The following is a 15,896-nucleotide window of genomic DNA, read 5'->3' as shown; positions in this document are numbered from 1 at the left end:
CGATGTTCATGCATGCTCATGCTCTCCATCGATGGATACACTGCTTTACTAGGGACTTCGCGCGGAGTATCCAGTATTTCGATTGCAGGTAAGTGAGCATCAATTGCACTCCTCCATGCAGCGTCTTCAAATGTGCTTCTGCGACCACTAAATAGGTAAGTCTACTTGCATGACCCAAAATGATTGGGTGCTTCACTTCATTAGCCAGTTCAGAGTTCCTGAGCCGACCGCCCACCTTCAGGATTCCATCTTCGTCAAGGTAAGAATCTAGTGCTTTTAGTTTGCTTGTTTTCTTAACTCTCTTTTTTGTTTTTAACGATTTTATATCTTCTGTAAATTCTTCTTCTTGTGCTCTTTTTATACAGGTCTGCATCGATACGTGTAGTTCTTCAGTTGTGATTTTGCTATCTATTCTGTCCTTTAATGTTTTTTGTTTCAGGAATCTTCGGCAGTATGTGATTGTTCTAAGTAGCTCTAATAGTGTATCAAATTCTTCAAATTGTGTAAGTAGTCTCTTCTCTTGTTCATTTCTGTTGTAAGTTATTTTTAAATTTTGTATTTTATTATTTTTCCTTTCAATCTCTGTTTGCATTATGTTTGGTTTAGTGAACTGTATCTTCGATTGTTGTAACCAGTCTGGCCCATGCCACCATAATTCACACTTTTTCAGATTTTCTACTAACATCCCCCTGGAACCAACATCAGCTGGATTATCTTGAGTTTGGACGTGATGCCACTGACTGCAGGATACATTTGTTGTAACCTCAACAACTCTGTTTGCTACAAACACCTTCCAGTTGTTTGGATCTCCAAATAACCACGACAGGACAATGGACGAATCTGTCCAAGCATAAATTTGAGTTGCAGGTATTCTCATTGCTTGACCAACTTGCTTAAGCAATCTTGAGAGTATCAACGCGCCGCAGAGCTCCAAACGAGGTAAGGATATTGTTTTCAATGGAGCCACTCTTGTTCTTGCTGCGATAAGCGTCGTTTTGTTCGTACCGTCTGGGTAAGTCACTCTGCAATATACTACAGCGCTATATGCTATGATGGATGCATCGCTAAATCCGTGGAGTTCTATAGCCTCTGTTGGCGCACGTCGTACCTACCCATCTTTCTATGTAGATTCCATTCACATGTTCCAGATCAGATCGCAATGTGATCCACCTGCTGGCTATTTTAGAATTCAATGCATCATCCCAGTTTATCCTTTCAAGCCATAGTTCTTGCATTAATATCTTTGTCAGAGCGATGCTAGGCGCAATCCAGCCGAGTGGGTCAAACAACTTTTGGATGTCAGACAGAATGCTTCGCTTCGTGATCACTTCACTGATTGAAGGTAAGTTTAACTTGTACTCGAATCTGTCTTTTCCTAAATTCCATTGTACGCCAAGTGCCTTTATTATTCCATCAATCTTCAATTCCAGATTAGCATTAGACGATCTTTCGCCAGGATCAACTGTTTCCAAGAATTCTCGGCTGTTGGATGACCATTTATTTAGTTCGAATCCACCCAAATGAAGAAGCGCTCTCAGATCTTTACTATTCTTTATTGCTTGTTGCAGACTGTCACTTCCAGACATCGCGTCATCTACGTAAAAATCTTCACGCAATATCTTAGCAGCTTCGGGATACCGGTCGCCTTCATCTTCTGCTAACTTCATAAGGGTTCTTACGGCGAGATAGGGAGCAAAAGCTGTTCCAAACGTAACAGTCAACAATCTGTAGTCTTTGACTTCTTCAGATTGGTCATTTCTCCACAAAATTCTTTGATAATCTGCGTCTTCTCGGTCAACCCATATCATACGGTACATTTTCTGGATATCAGCAACAAAACAAACGGCGTGAGTTCTCCACCTCATTATCAGGTTTCTCAGATCGTCTTGCAGTACAGGACCCGTCAACAGTTCGTCATTGAGAGAGACACCGTTAGAGCCCTTGCACGAAGCGTCAAATACGACACGAGTCTTCGTGGTTTCTTTATCATTACGGATCACGGCGTGGTGAGGTAAGTAGACTGATCTATTATTTATTTCTTCTGTAGGTATTTCTTCGATATGGTTTAGGTCTATGTAATCTTCAATTACCTTCTTGTATTCGTGCTTTAATTCTTTATTTTGATTGAACCTTCTTTCTAATTGCATTAGTCTTTTCATTGCTATATCTCTCGTATTTCCTTCTTTTGATTTAGGTTCTTCAGTGTTGAATGGTAATTTGACAACATATCTTCCACATTCATCTCGCTTCTGTGTCTTAGTGTATATATCTTCACATAACTGTTCCCTTTGTGTTAAATTTCTTTTCGTATCTTCATCAACTTCCCATATTGTTTTCAGTAAATCTTCTATTATGATTGCTCATGCTTCCTGACATTGATGTCAATTCCACCCATAAGGATCCATCCCAGGTATGTATCTTGTGCGCATGGTGTACCTGGTGGACCTTTGATCAATCCCTTCTTCGTAATATTTACATACTCATTGACACCCAACAGCAGATCGATGTTACAGGAGGCGGAAAATGTTTCGTCTCCCAGTTGAATGCCAGCAAGGTGCGGCCAATCTCTTTTTATTATTGTGCCTGAATGTATGTTAGAGGTCAAGGGCTTCTTCATCACGTAGGCTTTAATAGGTAAAATGAAATTTTTCCATCGTGATAATACATTTACATTTACTTCATGCCTGACTCTAACCTTCATGGACTCAAGGCCAGACACGATAAGATCTACTGCTGTCTTGTGTAGTTTCAGGATCTGAGTTGCCTTTTCACTTATAAAACATGCTTGAGATCCTGAGTCTATTAGCGCCTTCAATGCAGTAGTGTGTCCACGTTCATTCTTTAAAATTACTATTGCAGTGGCTAATAGTTAAATTGTCTGTTTCCGCCCTGCGTGATAGTGTGACGCAACCATTGCTTTAACTTCCCCTTCTTCTACATTTGCTTGATTGGATGACATCGGTTGATTAGCTACAACATGAGAAGCCGATGCCTCCCTCCCTCTGTAGTTAGGTAGATGTAGAAGAGTGTGGTGGCGTCTCTTACATACACGGCATGATGTTGGCAAACGGCACCTAAACACCGAATATCCAACTCCGAGGCAATTGAAACAGAGCTTGTTTGTTTTGACATGTTCTCTACGTTCGTTTGGTGACATCTTGGTGAATACGTTACAGTGGCATAACGTGTGCGCATCTGTACATAAAGCACAACTTCTTTGCTTTGGTCTTTCCGTGGCTGTAACGTGAAGGACTCGTTCCTTGGCAAGCTTCGCAGTAGTGGGGGGGGTTGACTAATTCCAATGTTCTGAATTTTGCCTCCAAAAACTTGCGCAGATCCCTCCAAGTCGACAAGTCCTGGGATCCCAAGAATCCGTCGACACCTCCAGATTTTCTAAACTCTGTAATACTTCGTTGGTGGTGTCGAGTAGAGATTTCAGTTGGGTTGCGGCTTGGCTAGTACATTTCTTCTGGGCAAAAAGTCGCTTCAACAATGCGTTCACTATTAGACGCTTGTTCCTATATCGATGGTTCAGCGTTCCCCATGCTTGAATGTAGTTAGCGCTTGTTACTGTAATGTGCTTCAATAAAGTCGCTGCTTCACCTGCCACACTGGTTTTTAGGTAATGGAGTTTTTCAACGTCACTTAGTGCCGAGCAGTTGTGGACGAGTGATGAAAATAAATCTTTAAAACTAGGCCAGAGTTCGTACTCGCCCGAAAACAGAGGTAAATGTATAACTGGGAGGGGAACTTTCTTATTTTGCAGGTCTTCTGGTGGCGATTGTTTACTTTTGGCAGACTCGACTGCCGCCAACATGTCTTTCAAGTCTCCCAACATATACAAGTACAAATCTTCTTGTATAAAAAATTCCTCATTCTCGAAATATGGCAGCAATCCACGCTCCTCACGAGTGGTACAGGTCAATAATTTTTTATGGGCTTCTTTGAAAATCATCCAGTATTCTTCAATTGTTTTAATTCTGGTTTGTAAGTAGCCCACTTTAGCCAGTCGTTGTTTGGGGCATTTTGATAAATTGAGCTGTGTTTTCTTCAATAGTAGGGCTGTATTTTCCAGTATGCTGATTGCTTGTTCGGTTTCCGTGGCCATACTTTACACGTAACAGTCGAAATCCTCACACTAAAACTTGTAAATATTGATGCGTAGACGTGAATATATTTATTTTTCTTTATAATTGCACTAAGCTTCAACTCGACGCTCGCGTATCGCTCAGGAATGCAGTTCTTTTGTTCTCCCGGTAACCAGTTCTCAATGCAATGTTGAACTTCCATCCGGCTCGAAGGACCATATGGTGAGGTCGTAAGGTTCAGTTTAGCTTGTACCGGCGGATCAGTAAGAGAAACACGTCTTTCCTTCATAAATGTATATTGGCAACTGTTTAATCGTAGTTAAAGTTAATTGAGACTACGTTATAAGGTTTAAAATTGCAAAACAGAATCACCAGGCATGTTAATATTACATGCTCAGATAATTAAGGAAAACCTGTTATTGGGTTACTATAAGATTGTAGAGTGAGTGTGTGAGCGAGAGGAGTGATATGTTTAGTAAATATGGCTGTTGGTTTTGTAAACAAAATAAATAAATAAAATAAATAAATTACTTCTTTTTGTCTCAATTGTATGGACTACTTCTATAATTGATGTTTCTTAGTGATAAAACGTATTGCTTTTGAGTACTTTCTTTTTCTGTAATGTAAATTAATTATAATTATAAATGCAACAAAAATTTGCACGCCGTTTAAGGTAGATTATATGAGACATTACAACAAATAACACATCGTGCATTAATCTATCCTTCTCTCTCACCTTCGTTTCGCCGACGATATTGTCATCTTTGCGGAGACGCTGGATGAGTTAGGCCAAATGCTGGCCGGCCTAAATGAGTCCTCCCGACGTGTTGGTCTCTGTATGAACTTGGATAAGACGAAAGTTATGTTTAACAACCAAGTCATACCGATACCGGTATCGGTCGATGGTACCCTTCTCGAAGTTGTTCAGGATTATATTTACCTAGGCCATACTATCCAACTAGGCCGCAACAACTTCGAGAAGGAGGCCGATAGGAGGATTAGGAGGATTCGGTTGGGCTGGGTGGCGTTTGGCAGACTCCGTCGAGTCTTCACTTCGAAGATTCCGCAATGCTTGAAGACAAAAGTTTTCGAGCAATGCGTCCTGCCTGTGTTAACATACGGAGCCGAGACGTGGACACTGACCAAGGGACTGGTCCACAAGTTTAAAGTCGCTCAACGTGCAATGGAACGGGTTATGCTTGGGGTCTCTCTCAAAGACAGGATTAGAAATGAGACTATCCGCGAGAGAACGAAGATAACCGACATAGCCCACAGAATTAGCAAGTTGAAGTGGCAGTGGGCTGGTCATCTGTGTCGCAGGACCGATGGCCGTTGGAGTAGACGGGTCCTAGAGTGGAGACCGCGTCTTGGCAAACGCAGTGTGGGACGTCCTCCGGCCCGTTGGACCGACGATCTATGTAAGATTGCCGGTGTAGGCTGGATGAGGATTGCGGAAGACCGGGATGTGTGGCGCGAACTTGGGGAGGCCTATGTCCAGCAGTGGACTGCGATAGGCTGAAGTGTGTGCATTAATCTATGGCATTAACTATATTCATACAAATAAAGAATTTGATTTAATTTATTACTACTTATTGTCTATATTATTTTTATTATGACTTAAAATATTTTTGTTTTACTCCGAGTCAAAATCTACCGATTTCTACCCATTTTTCGGAGCCAATTATACCGATTTTTTATTTTACACTTTTGCAACACTGGTGTATAATCTATGAAAATAGATAAGGCAAAGTGAATAAGTGACGCATTTATATTTATTTCGTATAAAAATAAATTCTTACTCTGAAATTAAATTTTACTTGTAAATACGAAGCATATATAAGTAGTTAAATAACTCGTAAAATATATAACACAAACATTATTGTTCATTTAAGCCTAAACAATTATCCACATGTTCGTTATTTAGTATTGGAATAACAATACATATTACAATAAACACATAGAGAAAAGTAATATAAATTAACTAAAAAACAGACATAAAAATGTCCAAAAGAGGAGCATCATTCGCTTTTGAAGGACAAGAAAGAAAGCCTACAAAAGAAGGTAAAAAACATTCTCTTGACTCGGATGAAGAAGACAGTGGAGCAGAGGAGGAAAAGCAAAATATTTTAAACGCTGATGATATAGAGGGTGAAGAAGATGGTGTTGGAGGTATGGAAGGTGAAGTGAGTAATCATTTATGGCTATGATGTACATCACAGGTAGATTAATTTATGGGAGGTTAAATTTTTGTTATTTCCGACTCTACCTTAGTTCCGGTGCTGCGGGAAGTGCACTCCTGCTCCGTTCTGCGACTTTCACACGTTATTTTCGAACAAATTTTCGTAAAAACGATCTCTACTGCAAGATTATATATAAGATATATACGATACGAATTGACCTTTAACGACTGACAAATAGACACTTAAACAAAATAACGCGTCAGACATAATATTCTAATAAAATTAGTAGTGCTAGAATATAGGTATAGAAATACGAAAAATACCCAAAACCAAATCGGAGCACCCCACTGTCCACGTGGTCATGGTCTGCCCTACCCCGAGAGTTTTTTTTTATGCCGGAGGCGCGGAGGGAGGGCAGCCCTCGCCCGCCGTGCGAAAGCGCGCGAACGAATGCGTAGAGGAGCGGCTGAGCCTCCGCTGCGGAACAGAGCATGAGTGAGCGTGCTTTAGCACGCAAGGACGGAAAGGCTGCACTTCCTGCAGCGCCGGAGTCAAGCGTTTTTCTAACCTCAAAAGTGGTAGGTTAATTTTTTCCGATTTAAAAATTTCACCTCAAAACTTTAACCACGATATCTCCGTAACCATGGGGTTTACACAATAATAGTTGTCCGGGGGAGTAAAAAAACCACCATCCCCCTCCCCTTCACCCCTCTCCCCTCCAACTCCATAAATTTCTCGCCTGGGAGTTTTGGTTTCACATTGAACAGAAACATAATAACAAATAAGTATTTGCAATAACCCAAATTTGTATATCATACTCTTCTATATCCTGAAGAAATTATTTTTTCATCACTATTAACATTTTTTTGTTTGCTTGAGAAATGATAAAAAATAATTTCATGTTAGAAAATTAGACAGTTCTATATAACATAAAACATTATTATTAAGAAATAACAACATTTTGATACAAAGTTGACTGGACACTGATAAAAAATTAAAGTTGCTAAACATGCAATGGAAGCGGCTATGTTAGTCTCAAAGAAACCGACATAGCCCACAGAATTAGCAAGTTGAAGTGGTAGGGGGCTGATCACGTGTGTCGCAGGGCTGATGGCCGTTGAGCAGACATGTCCTCGAGTGGAGACTTTGTCAAGGTAAACACAGTATGGGAAATCCTCCATCTCTGGGCTACTGGACCAAAGATCCACATTAAATTGCCGGTTTAGGTTGGATGAGGATTGTGGAATACCTAGATGTCTGGTGCTAACTTGGAGAGGTATATGTCCAGAAGTGGACTGCAATAGGCTGATTTAACTAACTGACTGACTGTCACAGTGTAAACTTCGATTAAGTACTCTACTGTAAAATGATTAGAAAATAATTCCAAGCTGTAAGGCCTATTTGAACTGTTGACTATATATTAACCAATATTTTTTTTTTTTACCTCTGAACTCTACTTTTTCTGTGAGATATGATATAAAGATGTCCTATTTAATCTCCTGTACCTAAAGTCTACTAATAAGTGTATACTGTGTAGTACTATATGTGTGAGATAAAGCTTATCAACAACTGGTAAAACTAATCTTAGCCTTCAAAGGTATTTGATGAGTACCTTGATGAGTTTATAAAACAATAAAAAAATACTGTTTACATTCATTTTGAACCAACTTCCAAAAAAGAAAGGTTCTCAATTTGTTTGTTTTTTTTTTTTTTATATGTATTTTACCTCAGAACTTTTTACTGGGTGAACCGATTTTGATGATTTTTTTTTTAATTGAAAGGTAGTGTATGTTATGTGGTCCCATTCAAAGGGTTATCTCCCAGGGTTAGGGTTGTTTCTGTAATCTATACATATAATAAAATGGTAGGAAAGTCAAAACTGTACATTGAATATTTTTTAAAAAGAATACTTGGGCTGTGATGTACAATCGATACCGAAGCCAAAAATATAGTTTTTAGAATTTTTGTCTGTTTGTCTGTATGTATGTCCGGGTTATACTCAAAAGTACTGCATGGATTTACTTAAATTTGGCACGAATATTATTAAGAAGTCGGGTCAACATATAGGCTACAAATTATCATGCTATCACCTACGGGGAACGAGCAGTGAACCTTTATTTCTTCAACGCATTCTGTAACAACGTGTAATCTAACGACGCATATTTTGAATGTTGTTGTTATTATGTTAATAACCATACTATAAGTTAGCTTCACACCATAAATAAAGACATTCTGTAGTATATATAGTATCAGCATTTCACCCGTGCGAAGCCGGGCGGCTCGCTAGTATCTCATAAAATTGTATGATTTCACAGAAGATAATTGTTTTTGCTTACAAACGAAAAATTAATAAAATAAATGCGTGTAATCAAAGATCACCAGATCTCAATCAAATTTAAATAGGACTACAAAACAAGCGTTAGCTTTAGATTAAAATAGGAAACAACAAAATCGGTACACTCAGTAAAAAGTTATGCAGAATGATTCAATGTAGTTTGATGAAAAAATAGTCAAGTAAATATGAATTATTAGACAACTCGAGAAGTACTTGTCAGATCGCAATTAAATTTAAGTTACAACACCTTTCGATTTTAAAAAAACATCGAAATCAGTCCAACCAGCCAGAAGTTCTGAAGTAACATACATAAAAAAAATTGAATGAGAACCTCCTCCTTTTTTGGAAGTAGGCTAAAAAAGATTAATAGCTCACAGTACTTGGTTTACCGTTTTGAGGTTTTCATTAAAAATTTTGTAATTATGAGGTTTGTTGTTCAATACACATCGAACTATGTAAATCTTAAGAGGAAAGGGTACCTGAGAGACTTGAAAAATAGGTATTTGAATAAAATGTTCCTGTCTCGCTGTATGCTGCTGCCGCGCCCTGAGCCAAGAAAGGGACGACTGCAGCTCGGACCGTTTTTTATAGATCATTATTGACCAAAACAGCATTTCGTAGTCGACTATTTCCTCCCCAAAACATGTCATTTTTTTTTACTTTATTTTATGTTACTAAAAAAAAACCTTCAGATGTGCCCCTATGTTCTCGGTTTTTTGTAAATATGCGTGATGTTTTTTTATGAGTGAAAATGTGTAAAAAATTAGGCAATATTTCTAGTTTTTGAAGACTCCTACTCTCGTATGATAATAAGAATATGAAAAAAAAAGACCAAGACATAGGGGCAAGATATAGTGATGGAAGTTAAAGGTTTTATGTTACAAAAACATTTGATCTAGTGTCATTATTCAGGGAAGAAACGTTTGTATGGAGAAAAAGCCGACATCCTTTCCTTTTAATATATAAATTACGCATAACGTAGTTTGTCCGCAATGGAATACATAACCGATTTTAATCAAATTTGCACACCGTATGCAGTTTGATCCAATTTGAAAGGTAGGCTATATATTATTTTGATATAACTACCAGCAGTGCCCGCGACTTCGTCCGCATGGAATTTAACAAAAAAGTTTTTGTTCAGTTCACAGAGTTATTAAATTAAATGTCTAAAATAAAAGTATTCTAAGTTACTCCTTATTAAATCAGCTATCTACCAGTAAAAGTCTCGTCAAAATCGGTCCAGCCGCTTCATAGATTAGCCGGAAAAGACAGACAAAAATTCTAAAAAAACGTTATTTTGGTATATGTACTGTGTATACATCCATATGCATTCAGTAAAAAGTGGTTATTTTAATATTACAAACAGACTTTTTTTGTAATTAATTTGTAAAGATTATATTTAAGAAAAAAAATAATAATAAATAAAGCGGTACGAAGTTCGCCGCGTCAGCCAGTAAATTCATATATAAAAAAGTTCAAATCATTTTAGAACTTGTGTCTTTATTTGAATATTAAATGTGCATCCTATTATCACTTCAGCCTATCGTAGTCTACTGCTGGACATAGGCCTCCACAAGTTCACCCAAAAATGGCATGATCTCATGTGTGTTACCCATAGTCACCACCCGCCAGCCAGGGCAGCCGGGTTTGTGACCGCAGGGCTGACTTTGTCGCATCGAAGACGCTACTATCCGCCTAAGGCCTGAGTATTTGAAAGCCAGCAGTTGGATGGTTATCCCGCCATCGGTCGGCTCCTTTAGGTATAGGTGCATCTTAATTATTTTTAAATTATTTAATATATTTTAGGTAACAATCACTCCGTTTAATATGAAAGAAGAACTTGAAGAAGGTCATTTTGATCAACAAGGTCACTATCACTGGAAGAAAGAAAAAGAAATACGAGATGGTTGGCTAGACAACATTGATTGGGTTAAAGTGAAAGGTAGACCAGAAGATAAATACAAAATTTTTAAAGATGACGGTGAAAAGAGCAATTTTGATGATTCCGATTCAGATGTAGATGAAAATGAGGAAAATTATGATAAAATTGCAAATTACAAAGAAATATTGCAACATATGAAACCCAGAGAGAGTATTGCAAAATGCTTACAAAGACTAGGTAAGTTACAATAATTAGAGTAAATTAATATTTTATATGAAACTAGCAACCCGCCCTGGCTTCGTACGATTGCAAAAACGATCAGTGTTCCTCTATGCATATGCATGCTATTGCTATGCATGGTTTATATATATAAACCTTCCTCTGAAATCACTCTATTTACTAAAGAAAACCACATTAAAATCCGTTGCGTACTTTTTAAGATTTAATGCATGCAGACAGCGGGAAGCCACTTTGTTTTATACTGTGTAATGATTTATATTATGCTTAATTTTAGGTGCCAATTCCAAAATTTCTAGTGCTGAACGCTGGAAAAGAAAGAAAGCTGGCATTGTCGATGAAAGTGGTAAAACTGTTACCAGAATTACAGAACTTGCCAATCAAATTTTAACAAAGGAAGGAAATATGGATATTTACCAAGAAACATATGAAAAAATTAATTCCATAATTGCAAAAGACAAGGCTAAGAATGATGATGCTCAGTTAGATATGTATGCAGATGATTTTGATGAGAAGGAAAAACTTACTATAGATAATAAAAATCAAGATGATGATAAAAACAATACAGATGATGATGATAAATCTGAGGAAGTAAAATGGGAACTTAAATGGTCTCAAGACAATGATGCTGAAATTTCTGGACCTCATTCTACGGAACAAATGAATAAATGGTCCACAGAAGGTCATTTCAAAAGTGGTGTATGGGTTCGAAAACACGGAGAAGATAGTCAATTCTATAGCTCAAATAGAATTGATTTTGAGTTGTATTTGTAAAAAGTTTTTTAAGTGAACAGAAATAAAATTGTCATTACTTTAATAAGGCCAATATTTTTTTAATTATATTTCTTACTAGCTGTGACCGCAACTTCGTCAGTGTAGAATTTAACAAAAAGTTATTGTTCAGTTCGCAGAGTTATAAAATAAATAAATTTCTGAAATAAGAGTAGCCTAAGTTACTCCTCAGTATATAGTAGGGGAGCCCAAGCGGGGATTTCGAGATTTACTACAGCGCGGCAGATTATTATACAGGGGGATACCTTGTACCCGGTTCAGTACCTCCACCAAATATGAGCCCTATATATAAAAACGAACGTGTAGGATAAAGGATCAGATTAGTAAAAAAAAAAAAAATTGATCATCAGAAATTGTCGAGCGCGTCAGATTAAGGTAGGGTGAGTTAATTACGTGCTAAAAACTGTATATTCCACTAATCTGACAATTTGAGAGTGACGAAAAGAAAGGAGAAGGCAGCAAAGTTGTAAAAAAAAAACGTCATCTCGACATTCTCGAGCGTAGGTAACTTTTTTATGTTGAAGGAAATAATTCAAGGATAACGAAAAATACATAATCTGACGATTTTCGCAAGCCGAAATAACAAAAATTCAACGCTAAAGTAAGGACGCTATCACATTTTTCTACAAATAGCAGTGTTTTTCAGGTACCATTTTAATTAATTAGGAGTAACCCTGCGAGGTTGTCTTGGTGTCAAATATATTCATCTCCAGAGTAACACCATAAAAATTATATAGTCCCATACAAACTTTTCACACAAATAGGTTTTAATGATCACAGAAATTGCAAAAAAATAAAAAAACACGGGTCTGAATAAGAACCAGTATAGCTAAATACACTGCATTAAGAATACACCGACGTATCCGCTCTCTACACAAAAATTAGGCCCGAAAATTTCGAAGGCGCTTTCAGCTTTGCATGCGTTCACTGGTTGCGATTTCAACCCAGCATTGTAACGACGAGGGAAAAAGAAACCTTTGCAATATCTGATGAATTCAGGATTTTTCCAAGAAGCATTTCTGAATTTGGGATTAAAGGAGCATAATGTACATGATTCTTTTACCATCATACAGTCCTTTACTTACCACTGGTATGGGTTGAAAAAGTTACACAATGTCAATCAAGCCAGGATTGTCATCTTCAACAGGACGTACAGGTAAAAGACAAATCACAACCCTTTTCCTTGAGTGTCCGGAATTACGATGCGTGCAACTTACCACCCTGTGTCGGAGTTACTCCAGCAAGTGTTACGCACAAGATTCATTGCATGCTTTTAGAGTAATGCACATAATGCAAAAATTATTGATCTTTTACCAACGGACTATGGATAGAAAGCTGTCGACGGAAAATTCAAAATGATCTGGTTTGCAGGTGATCAATTGTCGAAAGCGTACTCTTATACCTAGTACATGCACCTCTTTGCGCTGTGATGCAAGCCTTAGATGCTGCATCAGCATTTTGTCTCCAACGAAGCAATAGTGACAGAACCTCGGGACAGTCTGCTCGGATCCCTCATATCGGTCACATATATTTTTTTTTATACCAGTTCTCGTGTATTTTATTTTATTTATTTAAGAGAAATATTGTTCGATCCCACAAATAAATTGTGTAGTTTCTAAAAATCTTTTTTTTTAACTCTTCACTGGGAACCCGTATAACAGCACGAAGATGTAGTCATAACACCTAATATTCTCGAAGATACTCCAGAATCAAGTATTTCTTTCCTCCAATAATTAAAAAAACACGTTATCCATAAAAAAATAGTCAAATATTTTAATTACTTTTTGTAACAGATACGCAATCTGAGGATGAAATCTAGCCAGAATAGGAAAATAATTCTACTGATGAAGATGATGATTAATTAATCAATTAATTATAAAAAATTAAATTTTTTTTAGCATTTTTTTAAAATTATTTTCTTACAAATACAAGTATTCTACTTAAAAAACATACACTTATTTATTTACATGCTATTTCCTGAGCTTTTCAATAAATGAAGTTCAATAATTATAAAAAATTAAAAAAAAATTGTTGTCATATTAGGCGAATCCCTCTAGATAATCGTCAGATTATGAGACAGCATTTTAAAACATAAAAATGAACAATATATATCTCATCATCAGCGTTTTTGTATAAATTATTGCTATAAACTGAATGGCGAAGTGATATCGAGGGTTGATGTGGTAAGAGATCTTGGAGTTATTATTGACTCCAAATTACTCTTTGATGAGCACGTCGATTATGTAGCTAGCAAAGCCTATCGTATGTTGGGATTTGTGCTCAGGATATCCAAGGAGTTCAAGCATGCTTCCACCCACACACTTTTGTATAATGCATTTGTTAGACCTATTCTAGAGTATGCTTCTACTGTTTGGAGTCCTCAGTACGGGTGTCATATTTATAAAATCGACCGTATACACGACAGGTACCTAAAGACTATAACAGGAATCTCTTCGGAAAATTTGAATGTTATGATAAAACCTATGTCGGCCGATGACCGGCGTGTTCAGCGGGATCATGTTGTATAATATTGTGAACCAAGTAATTGACTCGTCATATTTGGTTTCAAAATTAAATTTTAAGTGTCCACGTTTAAATTCTAGACATAAAATTACATTTGACATCCCAGCTACAAGAACAAAATTTTATAAAAACGCGTTTATTAACAGAAGTTGTGCCCAGTACAATAATTTGTTTATAAATATTAACATTTTTTATCTCTCTCTCAATCAATTTAAATTGCATGTGATGAATGCGTTGATTTAATGTATCTTTGATGGACGATATTCGTGATGTTCTTCTTAACCCTTAAGCAGGCCACGGACGTATGCGTCCCACATAGATTTTTCGATGCTGTAGCCAGGTTTTGGTAATGAAGAGCCCACAATCTGTCAAAATTTAATCGTAAATACATACTCTATGGTTTCGAATTTGCAAACTCTGTGTATCCGAACGAATGTGACACTGACAGTCATTCGAGTTTCGTCGGTCCGTTAAAGAGGTGTTTTTGAGTGACTGTGGTAGTTTTATTCAGATTATGGCGAAACAAAGAAAGGTAAGTCGTGCAATTTTTTGATATGTTAGAGATTTTGAGTTTTCCTAGCAGGATTTGCATTATTTCTAGTCGATTTCTTGCCAAATTGTCTAAAACAAGGCAAATAATAATGTGGGGAACATGTGACCAAAGCCTGTTGAGTCGAACTTATTTGTGGGAGCTATATATCCTTTGCCTGTTCTAATCACCCATTTTTTTTATACTAGCCTTTGCACCCGACGTTTCTTGTGTTTTTTTAAAAATATATTTTTTTTACTGAAAACTACGCATCATTTCGATTACACACAAATTTATTATGATTAGGTTATACACAAATTATACTAAATTCGGGATTCTATTGCAAAATCTATTCAAATTATTATCTAGAAATGAATACCTTTATTTATTTTTCCAACAGCGACTGCAACCGCTTAGAGATAAACAAATAGAAGATATTCTGGAAGATCGGGACTCATCATCAGAAGAAGATGAAGAACTTGCAGCTTTCATATGCTTGCAGATCTCGGTAAAGCTTTAGATTAGGTAAAACCGAATTTCGGGACCGTGGGGGGATGGGGGGGGAGAGGGTGGGGAACGCTTCCCCTGGTACCACTGTCACACCTCGGAACCCCATGGTTATGGAGATATCCATGGTTAAAGTTTTGAGGTTAGAAGAAGAATTTCGAAAGTTAGAGGAACGCTTGGCTCCGGGCGGAAGGGCTGCCCTCCCTCCGCGCCTCCGCGGCACAAAAAAAACACTCTAGGGGTAGGACAGACTCAAAACTTTAACCATGGATATCTCCATAACCATGGGGTTTTGAGGTGTGACAGTGTTACCTTGTATAGATTCCCCTACACCCTCCACCCTCCACACCCAAAAACCCCATAATTCGGTTTTTCTAATTCGGTTTTACCTAATCTAGATCTTAGCCCAGATCTCATTCTGGGGATTAAAACTATTTCATAATAAATAACATTAATAATAAATAAGTGATTCATAATAAAAATAATTTGTTTTACTTACCACAAAATAGCCTCTACCTGAATTTAAAAAAATAAATATAATTGTTTTTAAAACAAATTATTTATTAATTTTCAAATAAATAATTAAATAATAGCAATTACAATTTAAAATAATAATGATCTAGTAATCAAACACTAAAATTATGAACACACAAACATTCGACATTTATATATAGTTATCACACATAAAGGGTAGTCTCTACCCAGGCAATGGGATTATGTTTTCCCACATTTTTTTTCAGGACTTTCAGTGTTTTTTTTCAGAGTGTATTGATAAGGAATCATACAGGCCGCTATTCAAAGCCTAAATCCATATATAACACTT

At 37.0% G+C, this 15,896-nt stretch overlaps 2 protein-coding genes across 2 annotated transcripts; one reads left to right on the top strand and one right to left on the bottom strand.

Moving 5' to 3' along the window:
* Positions 1 to 16: 16 nt before the first annotated feature.
* LOC123653728 lies at positions 17 to 4,108 on the bottom strand. Its single transcript, XM_045589718.1, has 4 exons — positions 3,332 to 4,108; positions 2,437 to 2,839; positions 1,109 to 2,347; positions 17 to 1,008 (listed from the first exon to the last, which is right to left on the bottom strand). The coding sequence occupies exons 1-4, from the start codon at positions 4,106 to 4,108 to the stop codon at positions 17 to 19; spliced, it is 3,411 nt and encodes a 1,136-aa protein (XP_045445674.1).
* A 1,682-nt stretch (positions 4,109 to 5,790) lies between these two features.
* On the top strand, positions 5,791 to 11,548 carry LOC123669673 (CD2 antigen cytoplasmic tail-binding protein 2 homolog). The gene is made up of 3 exons (XM_045603266.1): positions 5,791 to 6,271; positions 10,410 to 10,722; positions 11,000 to 11,548. The coding sequence occupies exons 1-3, from the start codon at positions 6,089 to 6,091 to the stop codon at positions 11,494 to 11,496; spliced, it is 993 nt and encodes a 330-aa protein (XP_045459222.1). The 5' UTR covers positions 5,791 to 6,088; the 3' UTR covers positions 11,497 to 11,548.
* Positions 11,549 to 15,896: the final 4,348 nt, after the last annotated feature.

The sequence above is a fragment of the Melitaea cinxia genome, chromosome 1 (assembly GCF_905220565.1).
Source record: "Melitaea cinxia chromosome 1, ilMelCinx1.1, whole genome shotgun sequence".
In the NCBI taxonomy this organism is placed as follows: Eukaryota; Metazoa; Arthropoda; class Insecta; order Lepidoptera; family Nymphalidae; genus Melitaea; species Melitaea cinxia.
Note: the sequence above shows the minus strand (reverse complement) of the source record. Positions and strands in the feature narration are given on the sequence as shown.

What these genes read in the sequence shown, in the direction of transcription:
- LOC123653728 (XM_045589718.1), bottom strand. Translation starts at nt 4,108, where the DNA reads ATGGCCACGGAAACCGAACAAGCAATCAGCATACTGGAAAATACAGCC. An exon ending in ATTGATCAAAGGTCCACCAG is followed by an intron (nt 2,348 to 2,436) that starts GTACACCATGCG and finishes CAATCATAATAG; the next exon opens with AAGATTTACTGAAAACAATA. An exon ending in CTACATAGAAAGATGGGTAG is followed by an intron (nt 1,009 to 1,108) that starts GTACGACGTGCG and finishes TGACTTACCCAG; the next exon opens with ACGGTACGAACAAAACGACG.
- LOC123669673 (XM_045603266.1), top strand. Translation starts at nt 6,089, where the DNA reads ATGTCCAAAAGAGGAGCATCATTCGCTTTTGAAGGACAAGAAAGAAAG. An exon ending in TTGGAGGTATGGAAGGTGAA is followed by an intron (nt 6,272 to 10,409) that starts GTGAGTAATCAT and finishes AATATATTTTAG; the next exon opens with GTAACAATCACTCCGTTTAA. An exon ending in AAAATGCTTACAAAGACTAG is followed by an intron (nt 10,723 to 10,999) that starts GTAAGTTACAAT and finishes GCTTAATTTTAG; the next exon opens with GTGCCAATTCCAAAATTTCT.